The 19,694-nt window shown below is 33.4% G+C and overlaps 1 protein-coding gene across 17 annotated transcripts in view; it reads right to left on the bottom strand.

The window, feature by feature from the left end:
- LOC106057456 (kinesin-like protein unc-104) overlaps nt 1-19,694 on the bottom strand; it is a 77,391-nt gene that overhangs the window by 51,813 nt on the left and 5,884 nt on the right. For 5 of the 17 annotated variants that reach the window (XM_056007371.1, XM_013214644.2, XM_056007373.1 and 2 more), the window contains exons 1-6: nt 12,044-12,201; nt 10,791-10,939; nt 10,391-10,495; nt 9,712-9,794; nt 8,924-9,103; nt 8,754-8,819 (exon numbers count right to left, since the gene is read on the bottom strand). In XM_056007371.1, coding sequence (XP_055863346.1) covers nt 8,754-8,819; nt 8,924-9,103; nt 9,712-9,794; nt 10,391-10,490 — 429 coding nt within the window. In that variant the 5' untranslated portion in view covers nt 10,491-10,495; nt 10,791-10,939; nt 12,044-12,201. Of the gene's footprint in view, nt 1-8,753; nt 8,820-8,923; nt 9,104-9,711; nt 9,795-10,390; nt 10,496-10,790; nt 10,940-12,043; nt 12,225-13,286; nt 13,399-14,141; nt 14,166-15,634; nt 15,731-19,694 lie in introns of those variants that run through there. The other 12 variants (XM_056007361.1, XM_056007369.1, XM_056007370.1 and 9 more) reach the window with 9 other exon arrangements.

The raw sequence follows: 19,694 nt of genomic DNA, 5'->3' as shown, positions 1-19,694 counted from the left end.
TATATATAAAGTTTTTACAGCGCGAACCTGCGGGTCGTAGTGTCATGTATAAAATGATGTCGAATTTCAAGAGAAACATCGATCCCCCTTTAAAAATTCCGTTTAAGGATTCCTTGAGATTAATCTCAGTGGAAAGTGTTTAATGGCTGCGGGTTATCGATTGGACCACCGGGGTAAAATGTGTCCGTCAAATATGCAACCTCTCGCGAGATGCCGCCCAGAGTGAGAGTTACTGACATGTTACTGTCTTTATAGTCTAACAATTACGGTCGATGTGGAAACGCGTCTTCTTCTATCAGTGCGTTTTTTCGTTTCGCCCAGTGCAATGTCAAATAAGGTTGTGAAATGTTTTGCTTCCGAAGGTCATCTGACTTGTCCAGAGTCCCGAGAGACTGCTTTTTATTTACTCATTGACGTCACCGCTGATCTATTTATGAACGCCAGGCACGCGGCGAAACGTTGGTCCGGAGACAACATTTTCTTTCTCTACACGTGCCACGCTAACCCACAAGCAAGTGTCCACTGTAAGTCCCATGGGAAGTGGACAAACAAAGAAGACATCTAGATTACAGTTTTACAATATCTGGTTTCTGTAAATCACACGTTTTCTTTTTATTTTTATGAGTTGGCAAATAAAGCCTAGAACTAGGATTCCAATATTGGACAATTTTTTTTTTAAAAACAATTAGCGTTCTCCAGACGTAATAGATAATGTTTTTTTTTAAATAAATTCTTTGTATGGAACAAATTCAAACTCTTATCAAGCTTCGTATTTTGTATGATTATACTTTGAGTAACCAACGTTATCCTAACTACGCAAAGAGCATGCGAAGAAAAAGAAACTATGATATTAAGACCAAAAATGTATATTATTTTGTTTCCTTTAGCTGCCGAATGGTCGAGTCGAGTGGTTTTCGTTTTAAAAGTTGATAACTTTAATCAACTTTCCTAGAGCCTTTCAGCAGCATCAGACATTTAAAACCAATCGACAGCCTATTTAAGAATATTACGTATATTTAATGATCAACTGACCAGCCGAGGAGGGTACCGCAAATTTTCCCCCGAGTTCAAAATTACATCATTTTAACTGTTGGTGTTTCATTAATTTTTTTTTTTATTTGTATGGCAGAGCGTCAAAACACATACACAAACACATTAAAAAAAGAGCGACGTCTCTGCTAACTGAAAAAACGTGAAGGTCTAGATCTAAATGTAGCAGAAGGGTTTAGAAATAGTGACTTTCTTTTAAAGGTAAAAGACAAAGAGGAATGGAGAAAGACGGTTGACAAATCTTGTGTGGTGCCCCAACAGACTAAAGGATAGATGAAGGATTAAAAAAAAAAAAAAAAGAATCAGTCATTCGATAGGTCCAAATAATATAAAGGCAACGAATTCTCTTTTTCCTATGACAAAAAAAATGAAGAGTTAAAGAAGTATTGTCGAGTCCTCTTGGTAGGTAGTCAAGCGTTTTTCGAAACTCAGCCACACATTCCAATTAAGACATGAGTGGATGCCCTTAAAGTTCAGTGGAAAGTGCCTCAAGGGGGGATACAATGGGCTTTTAAAGTAAACAAACTAGAACAAAAGAGCCTCGTGTTTCTGCGAGAGGTGTCCGGGAATTAGAGACTGGGGTGGGAGAAGTCAGAAAGCTATCATTTAATTTAAACACATCTCCATCCTTTTGGCGGCTACGGTGCACTTTGAATGCACAAGTTTAGACCTCTCTATACCCGAAAACATCTCCTTTATACTTGAAACCCTGACTATGTTCTAGAACGAGACAAGAGCCGTAATCAAATATTTCATGACTAATTTAAAACAAAATAAAGATGGACTTATAGTAAAATCTAATTTCATGCTAGTGTGGCCATTAAATGTCCTACGTCCAGTTAAAAAAAAAAAAAGCTTTTTACTTAGTCTTTTTTTTAATGACTCTTGTTTAGCGCATGTTTCCTGCTTCTGCTCAGTGCGATCTGGTCTAATCTGGTTTGTGAACGAGTGAGGGGAGGGTGTCTCTGGGAGAAGATTTTCGATGCAGCCTTTGAATTGAATTCGAGTCCTCTTGGTAGGTAGTCAAGCGTTTTTCGAAACTCAGCCACACAGCCACGTGGAATTCAATGTAGAATCTTGTGTGGGACATAATCGACATTCCATGTCAATATATCAGTTTTTATAGCATTTAACTGATGCTTGATACACAGCCTTGTAAGGCGTAACACAAAGGTATTTTAAAAATGAAGTCAAACTAATTGAATGTCACTTATTTTTATAAATAATCAAGTGGATGTGATAACAACAACAACAGCAACAAAGAGTCCAAAATCATAGCGATTATAAAAGACATTACACAACAATCAAAGAATTAAAAAGTGTTTTTTTTTTTTATGAATAAATAGAAAGTGGGGATTGTTCACCAGTAGAACAAACATATGATGACAGATTATCATTTGAATCAAATGAAAAATGTTTATATCTTACTACATTCGTAACACCAGCACTTCAGCTAATGAACTTATTTATGAGGAAGTTAAATGGAAGTAGATACAACTTTATCGACAGAGTAAATTGTTATAGTCGAATCTAATATCAATAAGTGGATAACAACATATGTGTGCGTGTATACAGATAACATATATGAACGTGTCAATATACTTACTATAATTAAACTATACTTACTATAATTAAACTATTTTTTTTCAATCTGTCGCTGCCCCAATATATCCTAACTTATCACTGTTTGCTATATGTCCATTTGTCACTACCCCCTATAATTCAAACTGCCGCTCATATTTGGCTCTAGACAATAGAAGACATGTTTATGCTGGATGTCAAGTACTATTGCGGAGTGCATGGCGGAAAAGAAACTATAAATAGATAGCTTTTTGGTGTATCCGGTGTAAAAAAAAAAAAGGAAACGTGGATAAACTGTGTTTTTTTTTTTAAGTTATGTATTGGCACTTTTTACCCCTAAAGAATCACATTTTCTAAGAGGTTCTGTTTATACAACAAAATAAGACCAATATGGAGGACTTCTACTGTAATAGTTAAAATGTATTTTAAAACCTATGGGTAACTAACTGGTGGTAATCACGAAGATTTGATAACAAGATTAACTTTCTCGCAATAAGATATTGTTACAATTGTAGCTCAACTCTTTTTACGATACCTCCTTCATGGAGGAACATGGGTGGACGCTGATCTCGAATACTGCTCTAACGATTTTCCTATAAATCTATCAGTTGAATGTAAAAGAATGACTAGCTCGTTGGCCACAAGGGAAAAAACTCTAGTTCGACGTTTTAATTTTTCAAATTAAAAAATAAATAAATGTAAATTTGGCTACAGACTACATTTAGGTGTACATCCAAATCATCCAACATCGGTTTTGAAAGGAGTATCGCGTTCGGGAATGTCCGAATGTAAAGGATTTCTTGATTCAATTGATGTTCAGGGACATTTTGCGCATTATCTTTTAAGTCTAGATTAAATGGCCGAGAGTTATATCACTTTAGAATGGAAATTATTCAATAAAAAAAAAAACAACAGTTGTTTTATAAGATTAGATTATCTGAGCTTTGCTTATATTTTTACGTAAATCTAAAATAGATTACTTCAAGAGTTTCAGTACGTGACGTTTTGGCGTAGGGGAAGTTTTGGCGCGAGACATAATGTGACTAAAATTTAATAAGCACCTAGTTTTTATTACAATGTTTATTTAACCTTACAATAATATTGTATGTAGAGTATGAATTTGAACACCATCCAGCGAATTGTGTTTTTTTTTTTGGGGGGGGGGGGGGTTTGCTTATTTCATGAATATATAAAAAGTCAGATTCCTGAATGGTAATGATATGCTCCCTCCACCCCCTTTAACTATATTTCAGTTCTGCTAAGCGCACTGGATGACATTCTTCGCATTTCTTTCCAAAAGACATTAAGAAAAAGAACTGACATCAGTCCGCACAAGCTAAGTACACTTTTAAAAGATTTATCTTGAGAGTAGCGGGGAGTAGGGTGACACATTTCCCCTTGACACAAGTCAAGTCAAACAAATGAAGGCAAGACCAGAGCCGAGCACTGGCGATCATCTTCAGACTGGTCATTACCTGTGATACCTAACCCGCCCCCTCTCTTCTGGATACATCTTTTGACTCCCTAGGTGTGAATTCATAATCCTTAATCTTTAATTCCGTGAGCGGCCCAAGGTTTATCCCTCTCTTTCAATCTCTTCGCCCCTACATCTTTATAAGCTCGCGTAGTTTGGAACATTCACTAATTATTTGTCCAGCACACAGACAGAAAAAACCTGGTGGCAGTCTATATAAACAATGGAAAGATTCCATTCGAAGCGAGGAAAAGACAAAATGATAAGTCACATTGATTAATGGACATTGTTAAAGTTAACATAAATTTAGTTAGCAGATATAAAAATAATTTCTCAAATAACTTATTACAAATATAATGTACAAAAATTACTTATGTTTTACGCTTAAAAATGTGTTTACAAATGTATAATCAACTGTTTTTTTTCTCAATATATTATACCAATATAAATAAAGTATACATTCTCCCCCCCCCCCTTTACGAAAAAAATGTTTTAATAACTTTGACTAGTTCATGCACGCATACTGTGAAGTATGGATGGCTGCCTGGTCTTGTATAATGTTAATGCTTTAACAATAATTAAATAACAAACTTTGATACCAAAAATAATGAACAAAAATTAATCTTGTTCTGTACATGAGAAATACGTTCAACACAAACACTCATACAAAACATAGATATGTATTATTCTTTTAAAAGAAATCATAAAATTTACGTAAATAATGTGAACAAAACATTTCGCGCCAAAACGACATTCGCGCCAAAACGTCCTGCATCGAAGATTCTAGACCACGACTTTGGTGCCCAATTTGACTTAAATTTTTTGTTTTCAATATTTTATTTTATTTCAAGCTGTATATAAGGAGGCATTGTCTTTTTAAACATGTCATTTTAAATGTTTTTCTTGTTTGTATTTAGTTGACAACAGTGACGTCTCATTGAGCGTCCTTGACATTGGTTAGTTGATCGTGAATATCTCCAATAAAAACAAGCTTGAGAAAAAGTAACGTATCAATATAGATGAGCAAGAGAAAGAGAGAGAGAGAGAGAGAGAAATGAGAGAGAGCAAGAGAGAGAGAAATGAGAGAGAAAGTTTGCTCAAACTAAAAAGAAAACGGATGTCAGAAGAACTCGTGATATGAAATAACACAACGTTATGTCAGCGTGGTAATGAGTCACATCGTCCTCACCCTGCTAGGAAGATCGCATCCACCCCTCTCCACAAATAACCACCACGTAAGCGAGCCGAAGGTCAAGGACAGGACTGGAGAACAGACAATAACATCGTAGCCTCTGACCATGTCAGTCAACAAGCGTGAGCAGCAACAATTCAACATTCATCAACGAATAGCGCGTCCTCTGAACTACAAAAGTTATTAGATAATTTTATTGGTTCAAACAAATGGAACTTCAGTTTGACTACAACTGTCCACCTCAGTAGTACTACTATTAACAACAATAATAATTAAATAATATATAGACGCATATACGAACAACATTCACATACGTAACTTACGCACACATATGACCAGCGCGTTATGTGTACTTCTCAGTGACAACAATTGACCTTAAAACACCCTGACTGAAAGTGGGAATAAGGGATTTTTAAATTTTTCTAGCCTCAATGGAGAGGAGCCGACCACTTCGTACTATTTATACAATGTTTTGATGAGTCCCACTTGCTAATATGCAGGGGAAAAAATTCAATCAGTCCTACCATTAAAAGGGAATTTTTAGAGTATATTTATTTAGCCAAAGGGAATGCCAACTGTTAACGATGGATTTTTGTAACTATCACTACAACTGAGCACTGTTGCTCTTAAAGTGAGATATCAGTAATACACATTAGGGTCGTTCGAAAAATACAATAGCCTCCACTCTAGAAGCCCGGTACCATAGAACAGCACTCTACCCTCTACCATATCTCATGCATTTACAGCATTTAAAACATCAACAACAATATAATGTAATAATTATTTGTTTTAAAAATGTGAAAAAAAAAGTCGTTTTTTAAATGGAAGTTAAATTACAATAATGTATACTTCATATTTACTAAGTTTGCTCTTATTCAATGCTTAAAGATGTACTTTCTGACTTCTCTCCCCTGTTTTAAAACGCACAACAGTCACTTGGACAGATAAAAGTCACACACACACACACACACACATTCCGTGCATCTATTTAGCGTCGTCATCAAGGCAGACAACAACACCCACGCACAGAGATGGCAATAGGAAGAGTTGAGGCTACAAGGACGGGTGGGGAGGGGGGGTGAGCGATGCCAGACGTACAGCAAACGGGGGGTGCACAATCGATTCACCCGCCCTAGCACAGGGACACCAACACGATTGATAGATATAAATAGCTGATAGCCTGACTTAGAAATCATGTAGGCAGTTAAGAGGCAGATAATTAAGTCGAAACAAAAAGCGGTGAACAATTAATTTTATTTTAAAGGAGGGGGGTGATAAAGATTGATTCTGTTGTTCTCTGCTTCAAGTTGCTTAAAATCGGCAGCGACCTCTTTGAAATTTCAACAGCAATGTGTGTTTGCAGTGTTTAAATGAAAATAAAACTTAGGTGGCCCAAGGGGTTGGGGACGGTCACCTAGACCAGGGCCGGTCCTACAGATTGCAGGGCCCTATGCGAAACGGACTGCGCGGGGCCTAACCTGGGTAGGGATAGGGATAATAAGTGAAAATTAAGATTTTTTGTTAGAAATATAATTCGTCTTTGCATTTTATTCATACTTTACTAAGTGCAAAATCACGATCTAATTAACTTTACGAGCAATCTACAATAGTAGTTAGATTTCCAACATAAAGCCGATAAACATTCAGATCTGCCTTTTAGATTTACTATCGACTAGCAAAATATCGCTTTTCATTTTTTTTAAGAGATCGAGATAGATTTAGATAGATATATTTTTCAAATCCCATTGACTATTACAGTAAATTAAGTATTCGAACTTACTGTTTTGGTTAAAATATTTTTATTAATTGAAAGCTGACAATGACGTTTTTTTTATCGCGAGTAGAATTAGCGTTTTCCATATTGAATGACGCTCCAAGATTACAATTTTGTCTTTTTTTCAGAGCATGTTTTGAGTTTTCAGGATATTTTAATAATTTCAGGAGATTTTCATTACATTTCGGCCCTGACCTAGAGCTTTCAAAATGACAAATGGATGAAAATGTTCAGGAAAGAGTTAAAAGTGAAAGGTCAACAAGATGTTCTAACACTTGATTAAAAAAAAATGGATGGTGTTTGAAGCACTGGCAAAAAAAATGTGTTCGGGAGGGGTAGGGGGGGGGCGTGCAATAAGTTGTAACAGACAGTGGCGTAGCTAAGGTGGGGGGAGGAGGGAGAGAATTTGAAAATCCCTCTGGACTCCCACTTAAAGCGAGCCCCCAAATGAGTGTTTTTAATTTATTACGCAAAAGGCAGGGCCTCTAAAGAAGTCAACCTCCCAGGGCCCCCAAATGATGGCTAATTCCTAGATACGCCCCCGGTAACAGATACTAACCTTCAAGTGTTTCGAGGAGCAAAGCAAATGGGGGGGGGGACGAAAAAAAGGGAGGGGAGAAAAGTGATATAGAATTCACAGGCGAAGCGAGTGTGTTTGGGGGGGAGGTGGGTGCGATTTAAAGCAGGTCGTTCCAATTAAACAAAAAAATATACACTGACCGAAAAGGCGTTGTTGAAATAAGGGCAGTATTATGGAAATTGAAAAAAAAAAAAAAAATAGAGGTGCAGAGTACTGCCAAAGTATTATCTGAGCATTTGCAGGATGTAATAGGAAAAAAAAGGCTACAGAAACATCATAGAGCCTATGAAATATTTCGAACAAGAGCTGACAAAAGAAGAATAGTCACATCTAAATTAAGACCCACTGCTAAATAATTAATAATAACTTAACTAGCAAAATGACCCTAATAATAATATTTTTAAAAAAAGCCTCTCAGGAGTATACTACGTTTTAGGATAAACTAAGAGAAAAAAGCTTTTTTTTTTCTAAACAAAGCCACAGACACAAACTTCAGAATAAGCAGAGTTGATTTTACATTTGATATTTGGCGGAATCATTTCTTTTTAAACAAAGGTGACAAAGTTTTTAATAGAAGAAACATATTAAGTCAATTGAACAGCAAAGGAAGAGGGGAACAAGGAGTTAGAACAAAGACAATAGAAATGCATGAGAGATAACATAAGGTACTTAGATAACTAAAGTAGGACTAAACAAAACAACAGTAAACATGCCCTCTTCTCACACTTGACAATGTCTACAGTAATGTAGTCAAGTTGTTATTTTTTTAACAAGAAGATAACATGCCATTTGTAAAAAAAAAAAAAAAAAAAAAAAAAAAAAAAGTAACAGCTAAAAGAAAAAAAATACAGATTTGATATACTATAGTGAAAAAAAAAGTATTTTGAGTCACTATTGGTCATGTTCTAAAAAGAGGGAAATTAATTTCAAACAGTAAAGTTATATTTGACTAATGAGTTTCTTTGACTTGTAGAATTAAGACTGATACACAACATCAACACATAAAATTTAAACAACTGGAACAATCTGCAATACAATTTTGACATTTCTATCTAAATACACACACAAACACAAGTCCTGTACACACACACACAAGTCCTACCTCAACAGAAAATGTAGTGTCGTTGTTCTTCTGGCCTGAGATCCTTCTAAATAAATCCTCACACAACTGCAAAACAAAACATGAAAATAATTGTAGTTTTAATTTTATCCTAGCATTTAGTAATATAATCTACTTATTCATAATGGCATTCACAAATGCAGGGAACTTACCTGAGGTATAATACCCTCCTGACCTGGTTCATTTTTTCCCATCATGGTATAGCTTTTCCCAGAGCCAGTCTGGCCATAAGCAAATATACAGACATTATATCCTTCAAAAGCATGATCTAACATCTCGAGACCTATATCATCGTAAACTTTCTTCTGGTCAGCAAAGTTTGGGTCTTCAGGCTGTATTGTAAATAGACAAGATGAGATGAGATTTTGTCCAATCTAACTAGATCTCACTTCCAGTTTTGTTTTATAAATTCAAATAAGAAACGCTAAATGTCTATATTTGTGAAAACTTAATTTTAGAATTTTTTTTTTAATGGACAGTACAAAATGATACAAAATGTAAATGTTCAAAACAGCAGAGAAAAAATTAGAAAGAGTTTTTGGGACTTAAACTGTATTGTGAAAGTACATTAATGTACAGAAGTATATTAATGAAACAAAATGTAAATGTTGAAAACTGCATGAAAAATAAAAAAAAATATATAAAAAAAATTACTATGATTTTTTAAAAGTAAAATCTATAAAATAAACAAGGGGGAAAAAAAACACTTCATAAACATTATTAAGCCCATAAAACTCTGCAGAAAAAAAAAATAGCTCAATTCCCATTAGACAGAGATTTTGGGACTTTCACTGCACTGAAAAAATATTAGTCCAGAATGAAAGGAAAATGAAAAGGGAAATGACGAGCATCTGCATTTAATCTAAGTTTAACTTTAAGACTAACACTAGGTCATAGTAGCTATGCCAAGACCTTTAAAAAAAAAATAAGTGCCACTTACAGTTGTGTGAGACCAATAGGAGTAGTCAAAGTTAAAACTTTTATTCTGAGCCTCCTTTGGGCCAGCCTTTGGATTGGTTATTGCTGAAATTTAAATATATTTGTTCATTAAGAAATCACTTTAAATGGAATCTATTGTGTTCCTCTGGTATGTTTAATAGAGTGAAGAAAAACTATTATAACTTATAAGATGTCATTCTTGTCGTACAACACCCCTCATTTCATTTTTTTTTTACCCTTTAAACCGTACAATTGTGTATATATATGAAATTTCTTAAATCGCTGAGCAATATATCCTTCAAAATACAATAAGTAGTAGGTAATCAGATTAAAAACAATAATTTTTTTTTAGTAAACAAAACAATAAACAGAAATAAGCTTAATAAGTAATCTAGAAAACATGGCTCAATTTTAGTCATAACTGAATTTATCTTTTTTTTTTTTTTTTAATCACATCGGACTAAACCAATTTTATTTTTAGTTTTTGAAGATCTTCTAGAGGCATTCAACTCGAATGGAGGTTTCATATAAAGTCAAAAAAATGTTTTTGTTTTATTATCTTTTGTCATTAAACCAGCTTTTTATTGTAACAAAAAAAAAAAAAAAAAACTCATCACATATATTTCATTCATTTAAAAAAAAAACAACATTTTGAAGAAAAAGTGTCAAGTAAAACCTACTTGTTGTGTTCCCTGACATGTCAATAATACACTCAGCCTCCCTGCTCATTTCTCTGTTATTGAAGGGACGAACCCTCACAGCCACTTTCACAGACGACATATTAACTGGAACATATTATATAACAAGCTTACACTTTCACTACCTATCCAGATCTATGACTAATAAAACTGTTCAGTTTTATATTATTTTTTCCCCCACTATATTATAATTATTAAAAATGAAACCACAAGTGAGAATTGTAAAAAGAAAAAAAAAACAATCTGAGCAAAAATTGTAAGTTCATAGTTAAGGAAAGGCTGTATAAACTAACTAAACAAAACTTACTTGGCTTTCGAATTTATTGGTAAAACATTTTAACAACTCTAAGTACAACATTTAGAGACAAAACAAATCACTCACTTGATTTGTAAAGAGCACCAAAAATAGATGAGCTATAAATAAACTTCAGTTAACAGAGCAATACTGTTGGTACAAAGTCATATAACATCCATTGTGAAGCTAAGTTAAATTGAAGTCCATATTTCTTTGTTCCATTGAGAATGCATTATCTGAAGAATGAAAGAAAAAAAAATGTATCTATTCACTAACCTACTCAGTAACGGACAAGCTAGAAACATAGAAGCTATCATTTGGATCCTTAAATCTTGTCCTGTTTCAGCTTTCAAACTATTTATTACAAATATTTTTTTTTATATATAGTAAAAATGCAGAGTTGTTCTCTGTCCTTACATGTAATGTAGATAAGCAGAGTTTGTTTTCATTGTATAGAGGTATATGCATTAAGAAGAATGAGAAAAATCATACAAATATTTTTCATAAAATGGTTTGTATACTTGATCTAGAAAACATCAACAGGGTCTAATAAATGGAGAGTAAAGGAATGTGCCATGGAAGGAGGAATAAAAAGGATCAAATTCATTCAAGCTTTCCCTAGTTGACTGATACTTGGCTTGGCTGTACTTTAGTTGTAAACAAAAGTACAGAACAACAAAACTGTTAATATACATGGGCTATGTGTTGGAAATTTGAAATAAATTGATCAATCAAGAATCTTCTCCAAATGATGACAATAGCATAAGATGTGTAAGCAATCTCAAAAGTATAAATTAAATCATTACCTTTCAAAAAGACAAAAAAAAATAAATATTTATTTGATTTTTTTTTTAATTTACAACCCTTATAATGAATATTAAAAACACCAGAGCCTAAATGCTGTATACTTTAATATTATAGAACACATTGTATTCATTGAATTTTGCTGCATATAAATCATCTACACCACTGAAAGATCCTGAAATTCCAGCTCCATATCAGAAATGCCTAACTCCTCTCCTGATGTACAAAGCCTTCGCAAGAGGCATATATTGATCCTCCATTCTTAAGTAACTGAGTGACTCACACTATCAAGATAATCAATGCCATACACTATGGAGCCAATGAATTCAAAACTAAAGTAATTAAAACATTAAAAGTATTTATCTCATAGATATTGACGAATCACCTTTTATAACAAAAAATAGCTGTAATGAACTTTCTGAATATTAGGCATATGTACATTTTTTTTTAAATATTATTTTAACAATTTAAAGATTTCAACACAAATGATTAATAATAACCCACTACAACATTTCATAAAACAAAATACCACAAACCATTTTGGAACTTGTACAGCAGTAATTACCAGAACATTAAGAGGACCAAATAAAATAGAATGAATCCCAGACTAAAACAAAATAAGCCACAGGGTCCTTCTAATGGTTACAGTAATGCAAGTAACTGGAGGCCCGGGTAAAAATGATAATATTATGGAGCTGACGTCATTCATCCATCCAGCCCTGGCTTCCGATGCTAGCAGAGTATTGATCTCCTCTCCATGCCCTCCACACAGCTGTAGGGACAGGCTTGGTCACAGGGGATGGTGGGATGTGGAAATGTGGTGGTGCTGCTATCACCATTGCTCCTGCCTGTCTTGAGCAAATCAAGGGAGTGGAGTTCAAGAATGGCCTAGGATTTACTTATGTGGGAGGAAGAGTAGAGACATACATAGACAGAGAGACTGTGTTACTTACCAAATATAGAAGAAAAATGACCCAATAATAAGTAAGACTTGAATATAAACGTATAATGCAGTTTAAAAAAAAAAAACTTAAATGCATGTTACAGTTACACAATTTTCAGAGTTTCAGTTCAGTACTGCCTTATAAATAAGAAGGGTCTATAGATAGGCTGGGAAACCAAAGCAAACATGGAAGAGATCAGTAAAACAAGAAGCAATGATGGGAGGATAGAGATAGACCCAAAAGATGGTAATAGCCCAGAACAGAAACTGATGGCAAAGTACTGTTGTGGCATCATGCCTCATTGGAGGCCAAAAGGAATAAGTCTAGTCATAAAAATAACATATTAAGAACCAAGCTTAAAAAACATTAAGTTTCACTTTGAGATCTACTTGTTCATAATTTACCCCAATAAGATTAACATTGCTATGTTCTATTTTTCTCAACTTTATTGTTTACTCATTTTCCTTATTTTTTATTTTTTTTTGTTACTAATAATATTCCATAAAGTTCTTGAGAATCTTTTACAGCTCACATTTTCAAAGGACTATCAGCATAAGGTTGACAAGAAAAGACACATTTTTTTTGTTTTACAGAATGTCAACAATAGACCTCTCCATTACTTCAGCAAGTCAATGTGCATGGCATTGTATCCCAATTTGCATCTGCAATTATATCTGTCATATTTTGTTTTTCCAGTGGTGTAACATTAGAAAAGCACAATTCTGACAATCCTAATCAGCTAAAAACAAGTTACTAATTTTAATGCATTAGCAACAGTTGAATTACAAAATGATAGGAGAACATCAAAAATATGAAAAAAAAAAATTCTAACTACTTATTTATCCACACATTTTGGATGAGGCCATTGTTTCCCATTCCAATTGTCAAGCCATTTCACAAACAAGGAAAACTAAATAACAACACAACAATTTCCCTGCCGAGCCTAGTGATGTTTTCTATTCTCCCAAATAAATTGAGCAATAAACAGGAAACAAGCTGACCTGAATGACAAGACCCAGCAAGTGGGGAAAATCAATATTTGATGTATTATAGATGGCATTGCATGCCAGTATTAAGAGGATTTGTTGAAGAGGACCAGGGAGGAAAAAAAAAACAACAGCCTAATTTCACAATCTTTTTATTTATTTTATAACATTTGAATAATTTAAACCATTGGCTGAAAGAATGTATGGCTAAAATAAAATCTTACTTTAATAATGAAAACTTTATTCAAAAATTACAATTAAACTTAAGGAAGCAGTTTTAGTGTAATTTTAGTACACACCATAAATGTTTAAAAAGATTTTTATTATTAATTAATTAATTTTTTTTAGAGAAAGAAATCTAAATCTTTGCTTAGATTTTTACTTTAAAACAAAAAAAAAAAAAAAAAGGAAGGAGAACAGATATGGGGTAACTTTTTGTTTTCAATTCAATAATATGAAACTATTTTGTGAAAACTTTAAATGAACTCATGACCTCTACTATCTGGCATTTGGCAAGAAGGATGTGCTGACAAGTTAGGTATGTACTTGAGTACATGTAAGAGTTTAACACCAATTTTTAAAAGGAATTTCCAGCACTAAAAACAATATGACATTCATTGGTTGGAAGTTGTCTAAGCCATAGGAATGCATATATAGGTCAAAAGCAAGATACTCAAAGAGACTAGTTGGGAACTAGATCCTACCTGTTAACTTCTTTTGCTAAGAGACTAAAAAATATCACAGATACATACATAAGTAAATTATATAAAATTAGTGTTTAAAGAATATTAAAAGAAAACAACAATAAAATCCAAAGGTACATAAAAGATTTAAGCAAAGGGACAATTCTTAAGCTATTCTAAAAGTGGCCATGGCTGGACATTGATCAATAAGTATTTGCCCCCAAAATACAATTTTCTTTTAACAAAATCATAATTATATTTTACAATTCTTTAGATGACATCATAGGTAGAAAATAAAATCTTGACTATATAATTTTATTTTTACATTTTTTTTTAACATTCAAAAGAATGACTTAGTAAAAACTCATGGAAATCTTTTAATTGAATACTTTTTAAAAAATTATTAGATTTATGGCTTAAATATTATTATTACTATCATTATTATTTATTATTACTTCTTGAATCATTCACTACATGGCATGATTTAAGTATGAAATAGTTCATATTTGCATTATGTGTATAATACATAAGTAAATAAAATATAGGACAATAACAGCTTAACTATAGAATGAGTTAACCAATATGTGTGTGTGTGTGTTTTATTAAGTAATAAATATGTACATAAAACTAAAATGTTATTGAAAAAAAAAAAAACAACAACAACACAAAACTAGTAATAAAAACACAATATGTGTTTTCCATATTCTAGGACCAACATATCATAGTGTCACAAAGGAAATTTTAATAAAAAGAAACAAATGCCTTCCACATTGGCCTGTAGAGCTAGTAACCATAAACTCTCTGTATTCCTACCACAGTGGCTATTAAACATTAATAAGTAGACCTACAATATATGTACTAAGAGTTTCCTTAGACCTAGACTTTGCAGACTATATAGCACTGCTTGAATCTTCAAGTACATGATGGACAGCCTAAATAGAGAAACACTGATAAGTGGATCAACTTGGATAAAACTTTAATTACACTAATAGAATATAGGTCAATAGGTGCCCCCCTGAAATTCCTTTAAGGGGTTATACACTAAATAGTCATGATGGATAATAACAGAGATTAGGGCCACCAACAGAGAAATCCTAGCCCTAGGGGACAATTTAAACAGTGTCAAACGAGATGTGCTAGACATTTTCTCAGACAAAATGAAGTATGTGCCATAAAGATAGCAACAACACGAAGGCCCAAAACAAATGAAATGCAAACAGAAACATCCTTGTATAATTTGACAACAGACTTTCATGGAATATCTTAAGGCAGTGGACATCAGTTTGGGAAAGGCTGCAAACATCGCCAGGAACTGATCTTTATGGAAATCTCTTAATGCCCAATGTGCCAAAAGGTATAAATAAGAAGTATATTTATAAAAATGCTCTAACTAATTTTGGTATTTGGGAAAAAAGTTATTATTTAATAGTAAATTTTAAAAGGTGAGTAAAATTACAATATAACTATTACAAGAATAAAAAATGCATAACAATATATTAGATAAATATGCTTACAGATTGCATTGTCATTTTTTCTCTCCTCAGGCAGTTATTGTCTTGCTTGTTAATATTACAATTGTTCTTTTGAAAACATAGTTGAATTATTTATCAGATAATCAAAATATAATACATTTTGAAATCTTATCACATTAAGTTAAAATACATTGAGTTTGGGTGACTACAAAAAAAAAAGTCTTACAAAAATGAGACACAGGCAGAGAAAATACAATATAGATTCTGGTCATGAAAAAATGCAGTAGTTATTGGATGCTATTAAGAATAAGTAATAAAGTGAGTCTGTGTAGCACACAAAATTGCCCTCAGCCTCTGCAGGTTATCAAGGCACATAATATATGAGATTATGTGTAAAATAAAGTACTATTTTTAAGCTCTTTTTAAAACAAGAAAAAAAGACAATACCTAATTTATATATCTAATAGAGCTATTATTTTGCTATCAATAACCAATGAATGTTACATTATAATGGCCACTTAGAGTTTTCCCAGTGTGGCCAACGAGCTAGTAATTCTTTTCCCAATGATATACATCAATAGTCAAATTTCTAGGAAAATTGTTAGAGCTGTTTTCAAGACCCGTGTTCAGATTTTTCCCATCCAGGTTACATAAAGGTATGAATTGAATAGAGGTATTGTAATGATTTATAAACAAAGATGACAAAAGTAAAACAGAGTAATATATATTGCAAATGGTTTTTAAAGTATGCACATACATTATGCATACTTGATATAAGAAGTGAAACAAACAAAAAAGAAAGCATGTCTTCAGAAGACAAAATGTAGATTGCATCTATTCCCAGCATGATGGGGGTCCTAGTGAAATTGGATTGTCAGAGACACTTTCATTTTTTAGTTTTATATGAGCAGCCTTTACTTCAGGAATAGAAGCTATGAAAGGACATAGATCTATTCCATGTTGACAATATTACTAACCCTCATCATGGTCTGCAATCAGATTTCTGGTAGAATTTGTATTTAAATTTATGAATCCTGGTGTCAGCTCAAACACTTGAGACAGAATGATTCATACATGTATGATGCTCCTAAACAAATGTGGCAATTTACATTTAGTTTATAAATCAAAATATAGGCCCTCTATAATTTAACTGCAACGTTCTTAAAATTAGATCTAGATCCTTTCGATCTTTTCTCATGTAAATATGGCCTAGATCGATGAAGTTATATTGCTTTCATAGAGATGGTCAACTTTTTTTTTGAGGGTCTTAAGTTTGTTTTAGGTCTACAATACATACACTACGGTCTAAGTTAGTACCCAAAGAACATTTCTGCCAAGATTGGTCAAACGGTTTTGATTTCTATTCTTAACATACATACATACGCTCTACTTTCTACTTTATAAAGTAAGTATATATACATATATACACACACACACACATATATATAATATATATATATACATACATATATGAATCATTATGACTATATAAATGATTTCTGCTGTCACTAATGTATATTGAATCTTCATTGCATCATTAATAATATATAAAATTCCATATATATAGAATCTCTTTACGTTATACAGATAATGAAAATCAATTAGATCTAATCCAATATAAAAAGAGGAGCTGGCATACTAATTCAATGGCCCAATGGAGAAAGACTGGAAAAGTCAATTGCAAATGGAGATCTCTCAGACAGCCATGGAGCATAAAGGCAAGCACTGGAACTAGCAGCTACCATACTAATTAACAACCCTTGTACACCGAACAACCAAATTGTCTTACTGACTGATGCCAAAACAGTCCTTCAAAGCCAAAAAAAACTTGATACTTCCTACACAAAGCTACTCAAGACAGCCCTTGTAAATCTTAACACCAACAGCAAGGAAACTGAATTCCAGCAACATTGAATTAAAAGGCAATGAAAAAACAGACATACTGGCCAAAGGTGGAAGAATGAACAAACAAATGAAAATCCCTCTCTACCCAAAAGAAATGATTATAATAATAGAGAGTAGAATAAATGAGAAGAGGACCAGCTTACATCCCAATTACAAGAATAAGGAAATATTTTAAGCTATCTCGACATGACCAACACATAATTTTTCAACTCAGAACTGGACACAACAGAATGAGACAACATATGATCCAGAAGCTTAAAAGTCGGGATGAGTGAAACCTGCCCTTGTGGAGCATCAACAGAGAATGCTAACCATGTCCTTCAAAGCTTCATACTATATCAAGAGGCCCCAACAAGACTCTGGCCCCAAAACTTTCCTATAGAACAAAAACTATACAAAGAACAGCCCGATTCTGGGGCAGTTGGGACACAGTGCCATGTAGTGTTAGCAGGGGCGTGTGTCGTGTACTAGGTGTTTTCTGGTAAGCAACTCATACAAACATTGGGAGCAAGTCGCCGAGGCTGGCTCACGATCTTGACTCCAAGAGGTGTGAGTTGTTTGCCAGAGACAGCATGTAGGAATTAATTCTAAGGGACCAGGAGTGACAGTCACAGTTAAAGTCAGAGTTAGAGTCAATGTCAGTCAGAGTCAGAGGCGATAGATGGGAGTCTGGGTAGCAGTCTTGAATATGTGACAGTCTAAGCGTTGAGGGACTGAATAGATGTTAGCGACAGTGACAAAGACCAATCAGCAAGACAATATGCGACATGCAGTGATTGGCATCAGAAAACACGGACAGCTGTACTAAACTATAATGCAGTCTGCGGCACTGGGTCCAGTGCATGGAGGAGGGAGTAGCCGTGGTGGTCTAATTGGCATGGGTGACTAATTGCTGTTTTGTTGATTATGTCTTTATTGTTTATTATGTCAACCAATACAATAGTTTTATTAGTATATAGTATTGAAGCCACTTGTCTTATGTTATTATTTTATGTTATTCATAATCTATATTTGCAATTAACTGTATGGAATTTAGTTCTTGTAAAGAAGAGTAATCCTTGAAGAATTATGGGCACAATATGGCCTAAATTGTGCCGATGTGCCAAAAAACTCAAACTCATTCATCAATCAATTATTACATGATTTTAAAGTGGCCATTGATCCCTACTTTGAATATTAAATATTAGTTTTAATTAGAGAGTTTGAGTTTATGAGTTTTCATAAATGTGGTCATTGATGTTGAGACATTGTTACCATTAGTTAAATTTATATAGATTCAAAGTACTCTAATAATTATGCAGACAAAGTAATTACATGCACCAAGAGTGTAAAATGATAAATCTACACTTCTATATAATATATAGTTCCTCCATTGTGGTCCTATGATGACCACTTTTGTCATCCATCATTCCATAATTCCATGGGGTTAAGCCCGGTTAAGGGCTTTTGGCTTTGCACTGCTGGGGTTTTGTGCCTCCTCATGTGGCTGTTAAGACCTAGAGTTTAGAGCTATTTGAGCCCAGTTTGGCTGCACACTGTGCATGTTATTCCAGTTGGAGCTAGATCTAGTGTCATTGGCCTTGCTTAGATTTTAGATCTAGATCTATTAGACTATTATATTTTTATTATAATTTATATACCACTATTAATTATTATAAATATTATAATTAGGCCTATAATTTATAAAGTATAATAAAGACTCTCTACTCTACTGACTGAAGTAATCTAGTCACCTAGTGCTTAACTAGATCTGATCATCTGATCTGGTTCTAAGATTATTATAATTTAAAGTTATATATGTCACAATATGTCTAATATGGATATAGAGTAATTAATAGAGAGTTACTAGCATCTAGAAATAGAATACTATACAGAATACACTAATACAGTAATATACTACTAGTAACTAGTCAACTACTACTAGACTAGTACATCTAGATCTAGATTCTAGAGTGGCGGACCCTATTCCCAACCAGTTGTGAATAGGCTTCAACCCTATTCCCAACCGGATGGATGGGTCAAATAAGGTCAAAACCATATTCACAGTCAACAGGGTCAAATTAGGTCAAAACCTTATTCCCAGTCGACAGTGTTTAGGTCAAATCCTATTCAGTTTAATTTTTTTTTTTTAAGTGATTGATTTTTAATAAGATAATCGAAAATAGCTATAAAATTGGTTTGATATTGATAAATCTTT

Source organism: Biomphalaria glabrata, chromosome 13, assembly GCF_947242115.1.
Source record: "Biomphalaria glabrata chromosome 13, xgBioGlab47.1, whole genome shotgun sequence".
In the NCBI taxonomy this organism is placed as follows: Eukaryota; Metazoa; Mollusca; class Gastropoda; family Planorbidae; genus Biomphalaria; species Biomphalaria glabrata.
This window is presented reverse-complemented; position numbering and strand designations above follow the sequence as displayed.